The sequence below is a fragment of the Epinephelus lanceolatus genome, chromosome 2 (genome assembly GCF_041903045.1).
Source record: "Epinephelus lanceolatus isolate andai-2023 chromosome 2, ASM4190304v1, whole genome shotgun sequence".
In the NCBI taxonomy this organism is placed as follows: domain Eukaryota; kingdom Metazoa; phylum Chordata; class Actinopteri; order Perciformes; family Serranidae; genus Epinephelus; species Epinephelus lanceolatus.
Genome location: NC_135735.1, coordinates 26,876,054 through 26,894,358, shown reverse-complemented (window position 1 = coordinate 26,894,358; position 18,305 = coordinate 26,876,054). Strand labels below are relative to the sequence as shown.

The following is an 18,305-nucleotide window of genomic DNA, read 5'->3' as shown; positions in this document are numbered from 1 at the left end:
ATGCTCAACAGCAGGAGGAGAGAGGGAGGAACAGAGTGACATAATGCCTTACAAAAAAATAGCATGTCAAATTCAGATTTTGAAGTCTGAAGATGAAAATATATGTCATGTGTAATGCTGAAAAACCACATGTCAGATACCTGAAAATAATGTTAATTTATCACATGTGAAATGGTGTCAAACATGTAGTCGTAGTAATAAATATCATTTATACAAAGTGCTTCACACTCAACAAATATTAAAAACAAAGATACAGGAATAAAATCAACATTACAGACACTGGTGAAACAAATGTAATATGTGCAGAGGGGACAATGAAAAGTAATCAGTCAGAGAAAAAGAGAGTATTGTTATGGGGATTAATTCAGCTGTGTTGTTGTCTGTGTTCAGACCTCATAAATGTGTGTGTGTGTTTGCATATCTTTGAGTGTGTATGCACTTGACTGAATTTCACGGAAATACGGGAATGATGCTTCAGAGCTAAATCAACAATTTTCTAAAAATAACTTTATATCAGATACCGTTTATGAAATTTTTATCAGCCAACCTGTCATGTTGGCAGGTTATTTTCGTGCTGATGTTACGTAACAGGAAACGCCTGAGAAACCCTCCTGCTGCTGGTCGGAGGCTGACTGAGTTATCCAGGGCAACAGCTCTTAACAGGTATATGAAGGGGAAAAAAAAACAAAAAACTTTGCTTTTAGGTAGAGTATGTGTTACTGCTTTTATCCCTGTCAGCTCTGGATACAAAGAGCACAGCTGGAGGAGCAACCTGGGTTTTGACTTGCTTTTGTAGAAGTTATTAGAGAAGTCAGTCATTAACTGTTTATACAATATTTAATTTCACTCAAAAGCATTACTGCATGTGCTTTTGTCAATCTGGAATCTCAGCACATTTTAGCTGATTTCTCTCAACAGATTGCATAATTACTGGCAAGAGAACATTAAAAGACATTACAGTAATTCCTTTATGGTTGTTAAGATCTTAATTATGCCCCACATGGGCAGAAGACTGAGGAAGAAAACAAACATCTTTATTGTCTCGCCTCCACACTGTGAGAGGGTTATTGTACTGTGGAACAAAATAATGGAGAAATTCATGAGAAATAGTCAAAGATCGTCTGCAAATAGTCTACAGAATCAATATTGTCGCTCTTCTTCCTCAGTCCTCTCCTCATCCTCCCGATCTCTTTTTACCTTCATCATCTGCCCCAGCTCCACCCTCTGTCTCTATCACACTGTCTGTCTTTCTGGAGGATTATTAATGTGCGCCTCCTCCTGTACTGCCTTAATATGAACATTCAGCACATTCAATGCATCAAAATATTGTTGCCTTGTTTTCAAACTGTATGGTTTGACTCAAATGAACAATGACAGCAATATAGTCCACGATGATCAGCGCTAAAATCAACCTGCGTAATTGTCCCTCCATTGTGACATTAGAAAGTGTTGCATTTATCTTGCAAGTGTAGGCACTTCAACGTCTTGTTTACTTCCTGGATTTTTACCGCATGGAAATTCTAACCAATCAAGAGCAGTTTTCTCACACAAGGCATTTTATCTGGTCCTCTTGTAAATGCTGCCGTAAGAACACGAACCAACTCTAGGCAATTATGCAACTGTGTAACAAAATTAGTTCCTGATTCAGACCAAAGAAACAACTCTAGGTCTGAAAGCACCCTGAGTATATTTGAAATGCCCACCTTGGTACTGTAGAGGTGGAGTTTTGTGAGCAGCTGGGTGGGACTCAGACTGGAAGATGGAAGATCTTTTTTCCAGTCTAAACAAGAGGCTGTGTGGCGCCCAGTAGCTTAGTGGATAGAGCAGGCGTCCCATGTACAAAGGCAATATCCATGCTGCAGCAGCCACAAGCTCAGTTCCAACTTGTGGCCCTTTGCTGCATGTCATCCCCTCTCTTTCAAAAAGCCAAAAAAATATTTTAAAAAAACACGAGGCTGCAGTCACACAAGTGGAGTTCTCAATCTCAACCTAAGACCAACGGGTCCCGAAAAGCCTGACAGGCTGGACCGAGTCTGGGCCGAAAATGTGTGCTGACTGGCTGGGTTGGGTAGGGATATTTTTTTTTTTAACTAAATAAAAAAAAAAAGTGCACTCTGCGAGCAGCTCCCTCTTCCTTTTGCCCTGTGGGCAGGGAGAGAAGGAGAGGGGACAGTCGGGCTCGGTAATCCACCAAGCTGGTCCATTTTCCACTGGAGACGCCACACAGCTGGTGTGTCCTGGGCGTTTGAGGCCAACAAGAGCTTTTTGGGGGGGACAGACTTGGTCAGGCTCGGGATCAGTATTTTATGTGATAATCTCGGACTGGCTGGGTTTGGGCTTCAACTCACATGGGTCGGTTCGGGTTCTAATTTTTTCAGCCTGTTGAGAACTAGTGGCTCTGTGAGGCTGTTCAGTGGTGCTTTGAGATAAATGCTAACGCAGCTAACATCTTCACAGTGAAAATGCTAACGTGTTAATGTTTCACAGATACAGTGGAAACCTCTTGTAGCATTTGTCCAGTTTAAAAGACTCTAATATTTAGAACTGACGTGAAAGTGAAACTTATCTATGGTCTCTTCAAAGCCAGATCTCAATACTAAGGTTATATTGACAATACATGTGTTTAGGGTTGCACTGACTGGATAAATGAGATTTGGATTACTGCAGGAGTTGTGTGAGAGTTTGTAAACAAATGCCGTTTTCTGCGGAGTCATGTGAGAGAAACAACGTTTTCTTAAGGAATTTAAGGTTACACATCATGGCTAGCTGATATACAGATGGTCATTTTGTGGCTGAAGTATCCCTTTAACACATCATCACTATCCTTACTGTTAAATAAACACAGATCTAAACCTTGTTCTACATACAGACTGCACAACACAAGCACCACTTACCATCCATAATGCATCCATTTCTGCACCTCCTGCTCACTGTGATGAAATATTAACACTCATAACTTCGTGCAGTGTGTTCTGTGAGGAATTGTTGTCCGTCATCTCTGAAATAGCAAGGGACAGGAGTTGTGAGTTTCACATGCTGGGTGGGAACACTGGACTGCGCAGCGGTGCTCCACTGGTATTTCATTTCATTATTCATGACCAAGGGGTGAAGCTTCAGGTAAGTGTGGGCTCAGTTCAAGTCCATCAGACAGAAAACGCAACATCAGCTTCACCTAAATTCAGTGGTGATGACATGTAACTTAAAGGTCCAGCGTGTAGGATTTAGGGTCATCTTTTTGCAGAAAAAGTATATAATATTCAAAATTAGTTTAGTTTATAATTACCTGAAAATTGTTGTGTTTTCATTACCTTAGAATGAGCCGTTTATATCGACATACAGAGCGGGTCCTCTTTCATGATGTCCACCATGTCTATTTCTCAATACTTTCGGACTTGGACATGTGCAGACACCAATCTTAAAGGCAGCTAATACCTACCTATATTTCTATGATAACACGACACAACAGCCTGTCAAAAGACAATATAAAAAAAATGTGACAATGAAAAAGAAATCGTCATTAGTGATGAACCCACAGAGAATTACCAGCTGCATCTGCAGCTCTCCTCAGGCTTTACCGAGCTTCATAGAGTTTTGGGAAATCATGTAGCTGTCTGATTGCAACGTTACTGTTTTGGTTAATCTCTCACCGCTCTCTTCGCCCTTCTGCAGGCCTATGTAGAAAGCTTAAGGTGGAGGGAGTCCATTTCTCTGCCCTTCCACACGCATATGTGGAAAGCCTGAGGCAGAGAGAGCACACCTCACTGCCCTTCCATGCGCCTACATGGAAAGCCTAAGGCAGAGAGAGCAGCAGCAAAGACCCTACGGGAACAGAACAGAGCAGCATCAATGACAAACAGAAATGACATTGATAAATCAGACACAACATGAAAAGGAGGAGCTGGGGTGGAGGTGGGTTGCAAAGCGGCTTGCAGAGGAAGCAGCAACAGTAGGCAGCTCAGAGTAGTTTAAATAGGGCGCCCTGAATGAGATTCACTGACTGTGAAGAAAGAAATCGTGTGATCTATCAGCTGACCCCCATCAATCAGCTGCTCCATCAGCTGATGTTGTCCAATGTTTTTGGAGTTAAAGCTCTAAAAATCTACTGTTCATACCTGCTTATCACCAAACTACAGACAGACGCAGTTAGAGACGAGCTGATGAACACAGTGGAGCATTCAACAGGTAAAGTGACACACATATCTCTCTGGAGTTGGTGGAGACTAAAAACAGAGCTAAAAGAAAGAGAAAATTGGACTTAGTTTTATCAGGTGGACATACAGTCAGGTCCATAATTATTTGGACAATGATACAGTTGTCATCATTTTGGCTCTGTACACCACCACAATGGGTTTTAAATGAAACAATGAATACCTGCTTAAAGTGCAGACTCTCAGCTTTCATTTAAAGCTTTTTTCAAAAATGTAGTATGAACCGTGTAGGAATGACAACCATTTCTTCACACAGTCCCCCGACTTTAAGGGCTCATAAGTATTTGGACAAACTAACATAATCATCAATTAAACAGTCAGTTTTAATACTCGGTTGCAAATCCTTTACAGTCAATGACTGCCTGAAGTGTTGGACACATAGGCATCATCAGATGCTGGGTTTCTTCCCTGGTGATGCTCTACCAGCCCTTTACTGTAGCTGTCTGCATTTCCTGCTTGTGTTTTGGGTGTTTTGCCCTCAGTTTTGGCTTCAGCAAGAGAAACGCATGCTCAGTTGGATTCAGGTCAGATGATATGACTTGGCCATTGCAGAACATTCCACTTCTTTGCCTTAAAAATGTCTTTGGTTGCGTTTGCAATATGCTTCAGGTCAATGTCCAACTGCACTGTGAAGCATCGTCCAATGAGTTTTGAAGCATTTAGTTGAATCTGAGCAGATAATGTAGCCCCAAACACTTAAGCTTTCATCCTGCTGCTCGTCAGCAAGAGAAGACTTCACTAGAATAAATACAGAGGGTTTATCACAAGATGCAAACCATTGGTTAGCCTTAAAAATGGAAGGCCAGATTAGAGTTTGTCAGAAACCATCTAAAAAGCCTGTACAGTTGTGGAACAGCATACTATGGACAGATAAAACAAAGATCAACTACCAGAATGATGGGAAGACAAGAGAAGGAAGAAGGGAAGGAACTGCTCATGATCCAAAGCACACCACCTCATCAGTGAAGCATGGTGGAGGTACTGTTATGTCATGGCCATGTATGGCTGCCAGTGGAACTGGTTCTCTTGTATTTATTGATGATGTGACTGCTGACAAGAGCAGCAGGATGAAAGCTTAAGTGTTTGGGGCTACATTATCTGCTCAGATTCAACTAAATGCTTCAAAACTCATTAGACGATGCTTCACAGTGCAGATGGACAATGACCTGAAGCATACTGCAAAAGCAACCAAAGACATTTTTAAGGCAAAGAAGTGGAATGTTCTGCAATGGCCAAGTCATATCATCTGACCTGAATCCAATTGAGCATGCGTTTCTCTTGCTGAAGCCAAAACTGAGGGCAAAACACCCAAAACACAAGCAGGAAGTGCAGACAGCTACAGTAAAGGGCTGGCAGAGCATCACCAGGGAAGAAACCCAGCATCTGATGATGCCTATGTGTCCAACACTTCAGGCAGTCATTGACTGTAAAGGATTTGCAACCGAGTATTAAAACTGACTGTTTAATTGATGATTATGTTAGTTTGTCCAAATACTTATGAGCCCTTAAAGTCGGGGGACTGTGTGAAGAAATGGTTGTCATTCCTACACGGTTCATACTACATTTTTGAAAAAAGCCTTAAATGAAAGCTGAGAGTCTGCACTTTAAGCAGGTATTCATTGTTTCATTTAAAACCCATTGTGGTGGTGTACAGAGCCAAAATGATGACAACTGTATCATTGTCCAAATAATTATGGACCTCACTGTAAATATAATTCTAAATGAATGATAATGTTGCTCCACATCTGCTGGATAAATAATCAAGCAACAGTTTGCTAACAAGTTCGCAACGTTAACATAAAAGGTGATGCAAGTGTGTTTACATCTTGTTTTTTTGAGCCTCAAATGGCCATTATTTTTAAGATATTTAAGGCAGGTTTGAAGTCTTGCACAGCTAATTTGTAGACAGCTAAGTCTGATGAAACAGTATGTTGTTTTTTTTCTAAAATCACCCAGTTGATATGGGAGAAAAGTGGCTTTGGCCCAGCAACCAACTAAAGCTAATTTATATTTTACTGCCAAAAGATTTGAGTTAGATTTTGCTCTTCTCTTTTAATATTTTATCATGTATTTTTATAGCTTTCATGTAAAAATAAATCTTTATTCCTAATTCATCATCCTATAGAACATTCCCTGATAAATAAAGGTACAGTGAGTGTAGATGCAGTCAGGAGACAGAAATAGCAAAAGGATGGGGCAAAGGGGGGTGACAGGTAGAGAGAGAGCTCGTGTGAGATAAAGTATAAAAGAAAAGTGCACTAAAGCAGAAGAAGAGAGCAGTTTAGAGGCAGCAGGAGAAAAAAACAGACAGAGAGGAATAAACACATGTAGAGACAGAGAAAGAGGAGTATGGAGGGAGAGAGAGTGACATGTGCAGGGAGGATGAGTCTGAGAGGCCCTCAGTTCCACTTGACTCAGTCATGGGAATGATTTGATTATCACCACATGAACAGCTGTCTTATGTAACACACACACAGACACACACATACTGAGAGAGAGAGAACTCAAAAATAATGAGGGGTCTGTGTGTTCTGGCCAAAACCTGCGCTGAGCAAAGGTGGCCTGTAGCAACAGAGAGACAGAGAGTAAGAGAGAGAGTCTATGTCAAAGCAAACTCACAGACAGGGTCGTCCAGGTCTCTTTCTTTTGTCACAGGAAAAAATAAAGTAAAATGCACCAAGGTTTCTACATTTAGCAGCTGGGATAATTAATATTAAGGATATGGGTCAGGAACATGGATGTGGAAACGTGGAAATTGGCATTGTAGCTGCTAAATGTGTCTGTCTGCGGTTCAGTGCATGTACAGTGCGTTCAGAGCAGCCCTCTGCTGCACAGGTGTGGATTTCGGGGGGTTGGCTGTAACAGGTTCTTCTCAAATCAGGGAAGTTATAGTGGTAATGGACAACTGTTCAGCTACCACTTCCAAGTGGCATCAGTGTTGGTGCTGCTGTCACAAAGACAAAGATTGCTATCTGTTTTCCTTGCAGCTACCAGTTTCCGCAGTTTCTTTGGTTGTTTCTTCTGGAGATAGGAACTGCAAAGAACTTACACTGATACACTTTGGTAATGGGGGATAGCTATCAGAGAAAACAAAAGTGTTATCCTCTTCCTGTTTTGAATGCATGATGGTCTAAACACTTTCTTTGTGCCATAAATCAAGCATAATTTTCCAGGATATCATACACGGTGGCAGACAGAATTGCTTAGTGAAAGTGAGGCTCATAGGGAACCAATCTACACATTTATGGTGTCATTATTCTTTTGCCATTAGATTGTGCAAAAACATTTACTTCAGGATGATAAGTTAAGGCAAAAACATTTTCTATTTACACTTTAAAATCTGAAATAACATGTTTTTCTGTCATTCAGTTGGTTAATCATGTCTATCGGTGAGTCGGTGTCCTTTTATATTGAATTGTTTGTCTGTTTTATGTTCATTATGTCACAATTCCCTTATTGTAACACATTTTGTGCTGCATTTGTTGTATGAAAGGTGCTATATAAATAAAGTTTATCATTATTATTATTAATGGATTGCAGGAGAATATTTGGTTTCGAGAGCTTTTGAATGTTAAAAGCTTTTTAGTAGGTTAATTTAAAACAAAGTTCACTTTACTCAAAGGGTAACTTTCATTTTTCAACCCATATTTTCCCATGTTGTTGTGTCTATGTGACAGATGTGAACAATAGTTTTTGAAATTGGTCCAGTACTGAGAGAGAGGGCTGCAGCTGGCAGCTGCACAACGCCTGCAATGTAACCAGATGGGGCAACTGTTCACCATCGCTGTCGTCCATTAAAAGTGGTTATTTTTGCCACAGGCAGGCTCAGATTATTATAATTTTCTTAAGTGTGTCTTTACATTTCACTTGATCCAGTCTGTTGGAAAGTGTATCTCAGGGCTCATTTATGCTCAACGTTAAATATGAAGACAGAGGTGGAGAGAGTCCATACTGCGTTTATTCCATTCATATCTGTGCATGTTTTCTGAAAGCTTACAGATACAGACGAAACAGAGCAGTACCACCAGAGATTGTGGAGGCAGTGAAGTGTGGTGAAAAGAATTCTCAGTCCGCATGTTGGGATGTATGTATGGCTGCACAGACCACTGCTGTCTACAATGCTGCCTCAGTTTAAAGGTACAACATTATGACCTCCACCACCACTTTGTTAGTTGCTGGATGAAACTTTGGAATCTGCCCTCTATAAATACGTATGTATGAAGGCAATGACATTTACAACGTTTGAAACAGACATATCTATTTTCATGGTAAAGGAAGTATAAATAAGACTTAACTCTAACATACCTTTGTCGTTGTTATGGAGAGAATAGTACCAGGAATAATTTGTTTTGCTGGAGTATGACAAAGGTTGAAAAATGCTGAAGTTACCATTTAATGTAACTGTTGTAGCGTTGATGCTCATCATAAGTTTGTTTCTCATGCTCCAAACTTGTTTATTGTGTCCTGAGGGAAGCCACACTGACACTATCTGCCTGCTGCACAGACATTATATACTTACAGACATACAGTAGATGACCTTTATACTGACAACATGCAGACAACATGGCAGGCAACTTTATTTTTACGCTGTCTGCCCATATTCATTTACACATGTCCAATTTTAGCTTTCCACTTAATAGACTAAATCAAATTAAATCAATGCACAAACACACAACCTCTTATTTCAATTGAATCAAACTTATATATATATATATATATATATATATATATATATATATATATATATATATATATATATATATATATATAGATAGATATAGATATAGATATATATATAGATAGATCTATAGATATGTTGTTGTTGTTGTTGTTTTTACATTACATTTTTTTATCTCTGATTTGTGCAGTATTATTAAAGATTATAATTTGGAGCCATAATTTCAAGTTGTGTAAAATTAAAAACTCTCAAGTCATCTGTCGATCATGATCAGATGAAATGTTGGGTTGGATTAAGTGGTTAATGTTCGTCTGTGACACATTAGTTTCTAATCAACCATAGAATAATTAGTTACCAGTAGCACCATTTAAAACCAGCGCAGTCCTGCTGCATTACATCCATTACTCCCACTGTAACACTCTGCTACAGAAGGTTGAGCTCAGCTGACTTTGTCGACTCAGTTTCGCAGCTGTGTGTGTGTTGCTGTCAGCCCCTCACAGAGCCACTCATGTGGTTACATAATGACTGTTGCTCCTATGGACCCGGAGCCAGTGGAGGGTGAAGAAGGACTTAATGAGGTCTATTGGTGCGCACTGACAACTCCACACTGAACTTCACTGACTCTGAGGCTGGACACCAACAAAACCAGGGAAATAAAATGAACTCCTTAAAAATGTTGTCTTCATTTCAAATGTTAGATTCCATTGAAAGTGGGTCAGAGTGTTTTATGACATATTCAACAAAATATTGACTAAATTTTACAAAAATATAACAATATTGAAAAAACAAAACAGCTTTTGCTTGTAATGTAGTGAAATTAACCCTTTGTCCTCCCTACATCCAATGTTAGCTCTAAATCTGGGCTGCACCGAAGCTTTGAAGCTTTAATGTTAATGACTTGTGACTTGTGCAACTTTTTTTTATTGCATGTCTATTCATTCTGTTTAAAATTGGTATTTCTGCTCAATTGCAGATAAAGATTAGGCTACACTAATTTTAGTAGTATTGTACTATTTGTAGATTCCAGTGGTGGCTGTGTGGGATTGTTTCTGACTCATGTGATCCAAACATTTCCATAACCAGTGAGTGTTGTAAAAGTATAAAAGTGTGAGATGTAATCATTTCCAAAACTCACAGCACGTTTTATCTAAAGAAATATATATTTGCTCTGCCACACAAATGAAGGCACGCCCCTGTATTAATGTATCTAGCAGCAATCTAACAGAACCATAAATCACATTTAGGGCGCCACAGCAATAAAAAATCTAATTCAGCTTTAACAATAATTGAGCATAGCGTTAGTTCAGACAGGACACAATGTCAAACTCAGCTCACATCCCAGCTAAATCAGCTGATCTCAAACAGCCAATCAACTGATGGAGCAGCTGATTGATGGAAGTCAGCTGATGGATCACATGATTCCTTTCTATGCAACCAATTGGCATATCTCATTCAGGGTGTCCTGTTTAAACTGCTCTGGCCTGCCTACTGTTGCTGCTTCCTCTGCAGCTGCTTTGCAACCCGCCTCCACCCCAGCTCCTCCTTTTCATGCTGTGTCTGACTTATCAATGTCATTTCTGTTTGTCATTGATGCTGCTCTGTTGTGTGTCCAGGGGGTCTTTGCTGCTGCTCTCCCTGCTTTAGGCTTTCCATGTAGGCGCATGGAAGGGCAGGGAGGTTTGCGCTCTCTGCCTCAGGCTTTCTGCACAGGCCTAAGAAAGTCAGAGAGGCCCCAGAGCAGAGTCATACTGCCAAATATAATACTGCACAAGAAAAAACATTTTCTTTGACTAAAGTTGTTCTGACTGAATTATAGTAAATGACTGGTGTTGTTACTAAAAAAAAAGAGATATTATTTATCTGCATTCACTCTGTGCTCCATCATGATGTCATCACTTTCATACCAACAAGGACTGCAGAAAGATATCAGCATTAAAAAGACAGCATATTAATTTGGAATTTTGGTCAATGATTTTTTTTGTCTGTTTGTTTTAGGGCGATGACATCATCAATATGACATCAGACATTCAAAGCTTAATCTAAAAACCTCAATAGAAGCTTTGAATGTAAAAAAAAATAATAATAAAATTACATTCAGTACAGCCCTGTCTCAAACATGTAGTTTCTCCTCATCGTAGACATCTTAAAACAATAATTTCATTGTGATTACCATGTATGAACTCCACACTCAAAATAACAGCAAAAGCCTGTCTTCAGTTGTAATAACGGGGTGGTGTGGTAATTATGTACAAAGGCTGAAGCAGCGTGTTTCGAGCAGAGTAACCTGAGATAAATGGTTTTTGTTAGTTAGTGTTGCATGTTGGATTATCAGCTGTCAAACTCCAGAAGAACCTCACTCATTAACATACAGCACTGAATAAATCTTTATTACATAACTATTTTGTCTAAAGTCCAGAGGCAACTCACCCCTTATGCACTGCTGCTGATAGTTTACAGTGTTAATGTCCCTTTTGTTTAGCCAGCCAATAATTTGACAGTTTGTTTACTTTTAATGTCTTTAATTTGACTTAAGAAACCCTGATTCAGAGAGTGCCACATGGAGGCCAAAGTGAGTACAAACAGCAGGTTACAGACCCCAGGCTGATCAGACAGTCACTAAACTCAGTTAGCACAGCAGCAGTCAATGCAGAAGGCTGCAGAAAACACAAAGTAAAACAAACTTAAACACCCCTACACAGACGAGGAAGGGAGTCCAGTCTATTTGCACATTTTCCATAAATTCAAAGAAACATCAAAGTTAATACAGGACTTAAAAACAGACTTTTGTGGACTGAATAAGACAAATTAAAAGAATACAAAATAGCAGGCCTAACAAAATGACTAGTGATCTAGTCTACTTACAGTAAAACTCAATCGCAGAGAATCCTCTAAGATGTTACATCGCCTTTCAAAACAGTGTTGACAAGTGTCCGCTGAACACATTTTAATATCTGACATCACACAAAACAAACCCAGTGGATACCAACTGATTATCCAAGAAGACACAGCAAGCAAAGCCGCTCCAAACCTTTGGATAGTCACACACGCATAAATTAAGAAATAAATACAACACTTTTTGTTAATATCCGGAGCACCAGCAGGCGCTCAAAGTTAGAAACTGGATGCAAAGGACAAAAGAGTAAAAACGAGGCAGAAGACACCAAAAAATCAACCGACGACATAAATAAAAACCTTTTACACAATACATCCATGTAAAGTTTTCATGGCGGATGTTTACAATGGCAACTTCTTGAGGCAACAGAGACGGAAAATATTGCTGTCAGTGAGGTAAAAGACCAGAGAATGACACTGAGGGTGAAAGGTGGCAGGGTGAAAGTGTAAAAATACTGCTTTTTATTAACGCTGCCGATCTGTGTTGCCTCAAAACATTGACATCCTCAAAATCCTCCACACTGAAAAAAGGCGAGAAGAGCTGACTCAGCTGGAGAAAGAGCTCAAGGTGTTTGTTAGTACAGCTTTTCATACCTGCGTCCTTTTATCACCTGTATTATGTTGCACTGAAACTACTTGACCTTGGCTGGTTTTGCACACAAAAGAAAAGGCTAATAAATTCCTCCTAAGACCATGAACGTCATCCCAAAAAACTCTAATGGTTTCAGAAACTGGCAGATTTTAAAAGACAAAAAAGATGACTTGCATTAAGGCCACAAGTTACGAGTTAACTCCAAAAAGTTGCAGCATCGAGAGCCCTAAGATATTTGTATGTTACTAATATCTCAACTAAATGTTTACACTTGTACACTCCAACGACACACACACACACACACACACACACACACACACACACACACATTTTTACAGTGACACAGATTCAACTCAGAACGACATATCCTGAGATCCTCTATCTACAGTAGTAAACTGACTCCAGACCAGAGCTGTCCGAGTTGTCTGACTGTCCGTGCTGCTGTCCATCATCTGCCGTCTACTGTTTATGCTGCACTTAATGTCACTGTGAGAAACCGTAAGGAAGCAGTGTCTCTTGAAAACCATCAGTCATGACCTCATCCCAAAAAGTCCACATATACATATCCTGTAAGTTGAGGAAAACACTAAACATAAACTTACTAGATGGCCTTGGTTGAGCAGACTTGGCAAAGTGCGTCTCAATGACTGAACACTTAAGATCCGACAGTTGTAAGTGAGATACAGAACGGCTGGAGTCTAGGTAATATCTAAGACCCCTTTACATGTAGTTTTATTGATTTATTAATATTAGGATTATTTGTTTGTAGACTGTTTTTGTCCAGTTCTTGTCCCTCTGAAGATTATAAATTATTACAGCAGATTCAGCTTTGTGTCACACTGTAGTTCTTCCTTTTACCTTCGTCACAGAGTACAGTACATCTTGTGCAGGTGCAAACAGCTGCAACCATCATGCTAACCTTCCTATCTCAGATCATGAGCCAGAAAAAACAAGGGGAGCTCTGATTCCTATTGGTGGCTTCAGATGATGTCACTCAGACCCTAATCCCCTACTGGAAGATTCAGATGACATCATAGAGGTATTATTAGTGCTGGTTAATATTGAATATTAAGGCGTGACGTGTGTTCAGTTCAGGAGTGTCTATTAGGCATGTGTGAGGGAGGGGGCATCCGGGTTTGTTTAGGTGACAAAAAGCATCCTGTCTTATTTGGTTACGCTGCAGGAGGAAAACATCCTTGTGTGGAGGTCTCTGTACAAGACTCCATCGTTATTTCAGTTCATCCTATTTGTCTATTTGTTGCCATAGAGCTGCAGGTCAAGGCGGACCCACACTTCCCCTGTGGGAACCTCGTGCAGCAGGAGACGACGTGTTACCGGTCCCTTGTTTTCCAGCTCTTTCTTGATGGTTGCCACAGGAACCTCTGTCCGACCCAGAAAGTCTGTTGAATGAGAAGAAATAGAAAGGGACATTTTAATTGGAAAAACAGAGCTTGGAAAAAATGTGACGGCTGAGTGTGTGTGAGGCTCCAGTGACACAAAGGTAAGAGTCAGGAACTCGTGGTATTTTCTTCAACATTAGGACTTTTCTGACTTTTGTATGACAATCTGTTATTTAGGTTTAAGCTCTAGAACACATCTAAAAGTTAATCGAATAAAATAATTGCAGCCTCTGGCAACAAGGAAATCGGAGAAGGTCACTGTTAGCCTGGCATCACCAGACCAGGTTGCACATGCCAGTTATTCAATACAATTCAATTCAATTTGAATTGCTCCAACATTGTCTCGTTGTTTTTCTATAACAATGACAATAAACTATTGAATTGAACTGAGTTAGTCTGGAACCTCTAAGTTCTTTTTCAATTAGCCCAGGGTGTTATCAACAGCTGTAGAGCAAAATGTCTCTGGATTCAATTGGATAAACATACAATCAATCAGAGCAACGAAATATGTGGCATGGCAACATAAATATAAATAGAATACAGCATACGGAGATGAGCTGTGATGGTGTGTGAGTGTTGCCCTTTTTGCCATCGGTATTTAAAAATAGTAGGCTACTTCAACAGAAAGTTCCATATCAGCTGCAGACGTTTTGGTTGTTTCTGAAAATGCCTCAACACTGCTCCTCTGTAGGATTATGCTTGCTGTGCAAAGGCTCTGCAAGTTGTCAGTCATCATTTGAAACCCGCCTCCTATTAGATTAACGGTTGTGACTGGCCAAAAGCTGGCTAGGTTGGCTGGAAATCTGTCTTCAGGTGAAGGGGACCAGACACATATTACAGAGCAAATAATACACGAGCTCACAGATGTGTCTGGTTCCCAGGCTGTACTTAATTTGTCAGTTTGATTTCTCTGGCTAGCCTGAGAACCAGACAAATCTATGAGCTCATGTTTCATTTGCTCTGGCAGATGTGTCTGGTCAGCCTCCCTGTCAGACAGATTTCCAGGTGGCCTGGCCCACTTTGGGTCAATCACAACCGTTAATCTAATACGGGGTACGGGACAGGCTTCAGACGATCACATGTGATAGAGCAGACTGGATGATTGTAATGCATCAGTCTGCATCATCCAGCGCAAAGCATCAGGCTCATGAAACTTACATCGAACTGTCAATCTGAGCTGATCAAATATGAATTAAGATTCTGATATTGCATTGCCTATTTCCTGTTTCAAATGTTTTAAGAAACACATTTTAGTGTACTGAGACACATGAGACCGTTTGTGACCAGGTCGCCATTTTTTTTTTTTTGCTTGAAATCAGACCAACCACTGCTCCAACCTGCATGTGCTGTTCAGCACTACGTCACGTTTGTTTTATTCAGTTTCGTCCAGAGACATTTTGGTCTGTACCCGTTGATAACACTCCTTGGAAATCAAAAATGAACTGAGGTGAATTAGTCTGACAATACCAGGCTTTAATTTTGCAGCTTTACAGAGAAATCAGTGAGGGTTAATGAAGGAGTGAGGGCGGAGAAGAAGAAGAAAAAAAGAGAAGACATCAGCAGGTGACTGACCATCAGGTGAAAACTGGTCTCTTTCAAAGATGGTGATACAGAGGACGTCCTGGTAAAGGTCTTTGATGTGGAACTGACAGTTGAAGTTCCACTTGGGGTTCAGAGTGTCGTTGAGCGTTCTGGATGTGAATATCTGAGCTCCCATTGTCACTTCACAGTAGGGGTTACTTTTACCTGGTGGAGGACATGAAGACAGGTGAGAGGAGGGACGGGAAAGAGGGAAGGCACGAGGGTGTAATAGCAGGGAGAGGACAGGGGAAGAGAGAGAAGAGCGGAGGAACAAAAGATGATGAAGGAGCAACTCAATAAAAGGGGTAAGGGGAAAAGGAGAGACAAGAAAAAGAAGAAAGAACATTTAAGCACACAGAGAGGCCTCTGACTGAAAGTGAACTGATGAAGAAAGGGTTGACAGAGCATCATAACTGAATATGGCTTTATCTTGGCTTCATTAGGCGTCCATGCAGCAGTGCATGTAGCAAGATGTGGACTAACACGAGTGTATCCATGCTCACCATTGGGTTTGGCTGCCTTGAGTTCAGTGGCCTCCAAGATGGTGACAAGAAGTCTGCCGATTCCACTGGTTTTCACAGATCGTGCTGCAAACACACACATACAGGTTGATTAATCCAGAGTTTGGCTGCCATCAGTACAGCTGTGTGAGTGTAGAGACAAACCTTGATAGGCCTTTTCCCTTTTTTTCTTTTCCGTCTCAATAAATTCTTCAGACGCAGCCTTGATCTTCTGAACCCAGGCCGTCCTGAAAACACAAACACACACAGTAATCATCACACAGGCCACAAAAAATAACAAAAAACACACACACCACATCTGTCTGTGTGTGCAGCTACCGTTCATTGATGTTGTCAGTCCTCAGTGTATACACTCTGTCGATGTGTGAGATGTGGAAGGTGGGCTCATCGCTAGAGGGATCTGGCAGCTTCACCAGAACTTCGTTAAGCAACACAGGCTGCAGGAAATAAAAAATTATGCACTGTCAAACACACAATAAAAAAGACATTGAACCCTAACTGTGTGTGTGTGTTTGTGTGTGTTTTTGTCTTACCGGCTTGTACATCTTGAGCTGCACATTGTTCTTGTTGCTGAACAGTTTATCTATCCCCGATGAGGTGAACTGTTTAGCCGTGTGAGTCAAAAGCAAAAAGTCGTTGAAGAGGAAAGCCCAGAGCTCCTTGTTGCTTTTTGCCTTGTGCATCTGAAAAAAAAGTCATACATACATATCATGTTATTTTTATGATCCCATCAACAATAATTAAGGTCAGGAAAGTTTATTTATAAAGCATCTTATTGTACACAAAGGTTATTCAAAGTGCTTTACAGGTGAAAGAGAGGAAAAATAAAAAAATTATTTAGAAATAATAGAAGTATAAAACAAGACAGATAAAAGTGCAGACAAGTTTGAAGTGACAGCACCATAAAATCTGATAAATTAAAAGCTGTGGAAAAGTGATGATGGTGGTACTATAGTCAACTGTTCAGCATCAGGTTTTAAATTAATTCTCAATCCAAAAAGCAAATGTCTACGTTTATATAACAGTATTATTCATGGTGCTGCCGTATCATCACCGCCTGAGATCCTTCTGTTGGGTTTCTGCTCAGATGAACCAGGTCGCTGATCTCCACTGTGAAAGTTTTACTCCGTGGTGTGAGGCTTGTAACATGTGACCACGACAGCCCGCAGTCTGACCCAGTAATGTTTTCATTTTCTCTCCCTGTACTCCCCAGTCTCTCTGGTCTCTTCAACATTTAAAATATTCATTCAGTGAAATGAAAAATGTTAATGTTATCTAGAATTTGGAGCCCCACCGGAGTGGTTCATTGACTCTGGTTACCACAGTTTCAGAAGCACTGCAGTTTTACTCACCTTGCCGCTGTGGAGCAGTTTCCTGGGTCCCAAACAGTTTGTAAGAGAGTTAAAGACCATGTTCTGTTGAAAGAGAGAAATGTTAGCCATATCTTTCACATGCTCTTTATAATTTTAAAATTTTAAAGAACTTTATAATTAGGTATTCTGCAAGATTCTCTTCTGATACTAATTTATAAGGTAATTAAACTAATACAAATTGAACTCATAAATAAATAACTGACTTGATTCCTACTAAATAGTGACCTAAAGGTGCAGTCAACATTGCTAATCCATACACTTTTTGTCAAATTCAGCAAATATCTCCTCACGGTCCGCTAGCTGTCCATTTTCAGTGCGTGCACAAAAAAAAAAAATCCTGGGTTCATTAGGGCTGCCCGTGAAAGTCAGAGATTTCAATTATCAGTCCAAGACCCCTCAGCTGACTGAGAATCTTCAAGTCGAACAGTTGTTTTTTATTTGTGTTTGGGGGTTTTTTGTTGGTCAGTAGGTGGGGATGATTTGGTCCCCAGATGTAGCTGCACAAAGAGTGCTCCTCACTTTCAATCTGCTCTCCGCTACCAAACCCAGGGTGAGTCTGAGTGAGACAGGGGCAGCTGGCCGCAGGAAGAAGGGCTTTGTCAGGTCAGGCTTCAAGATAACATGATCTTCTGCCCTCTGCTTACAAGTGGTGAATTGACAGCTCACAGTGACTTAATATGATACAGCGTCTGGCTTTTGTTTGATATCTAGTGTCGGCAAAAAATGTTGCTGCACATTCCCATCAGTTGTTAGCGTAGTTAGCACACATTAGCTCTGAGGGATAACTTGACTTGTTTATTATATTACGTTAATGTCACTGTCACCCTGTACTTTCTCATGAACCTGGTTTAAACTCTGTTGGGAAAAAAAGGAACAAATAGCCGAATATTTCTACTGAACAGCCAAATCCAATTCAATTGACATAATCAGAGTCAGGTGCAACTTTGTTATCATACTCAGCCCTGGCTCAGACCAAGCTACACAAGTCAACACTACTCCAGCTAATCAGCAACAGGAGATGTTTAGGAGAAAGGTCATGGATGTATAACAAGATAGTTGC

The 18,305-nt window shown here is 40.3% G+C and overlaps 1 protein-coding gene across 2 annotated transcripts in view; it reads right to left on the bottom strand.

Annotated features, from left to right (window-relative positions):
* Window positions 1-13,474: 13,474 nt before the first annotated feature.
* Window positions 13,475-18,305, bottom strand: part of itsn2b (intersectin 2b) — a 40,907-nt gene continuing 36,076 nt past the window's right edge. For both annotated transcript variants that reach the window (XM_078175995.1, XM_078176000.1), the window contains 7 exons: window positions 17,225-17,287; window positions 16,406-16,555; window positions 16,191-16,309; window positions 16,017-16,099; window positions 15,855-15,938; window positions 15,343-15,516; window positions 13,475-13,770 (listed from right to left, as the gene is read on the bottom strand). In XM_078175995.1, the coding sequence (XP_078032121.1) occupies window positions 13,622-13,770; window positions 15,343-15,516; window positions 15,855-15,938; window positions 16,017-16,099; window positions 16,191-16,309; window positions 16,406-16,555; window positions 17,225-17,287 (822 nt within the window). In that variant the 3' untranslated portion in view covers window positions 13,475-13,621. The remainder of the gene's footprint in view (window positions 13,771-15,342; window positions 15,517-15,854; window positions 15,939-16,016; window positions 16,100-16,190; window positions 16,310-16,405; window positions 16,556-17,224; window positions 17,288-18,305) is intronic.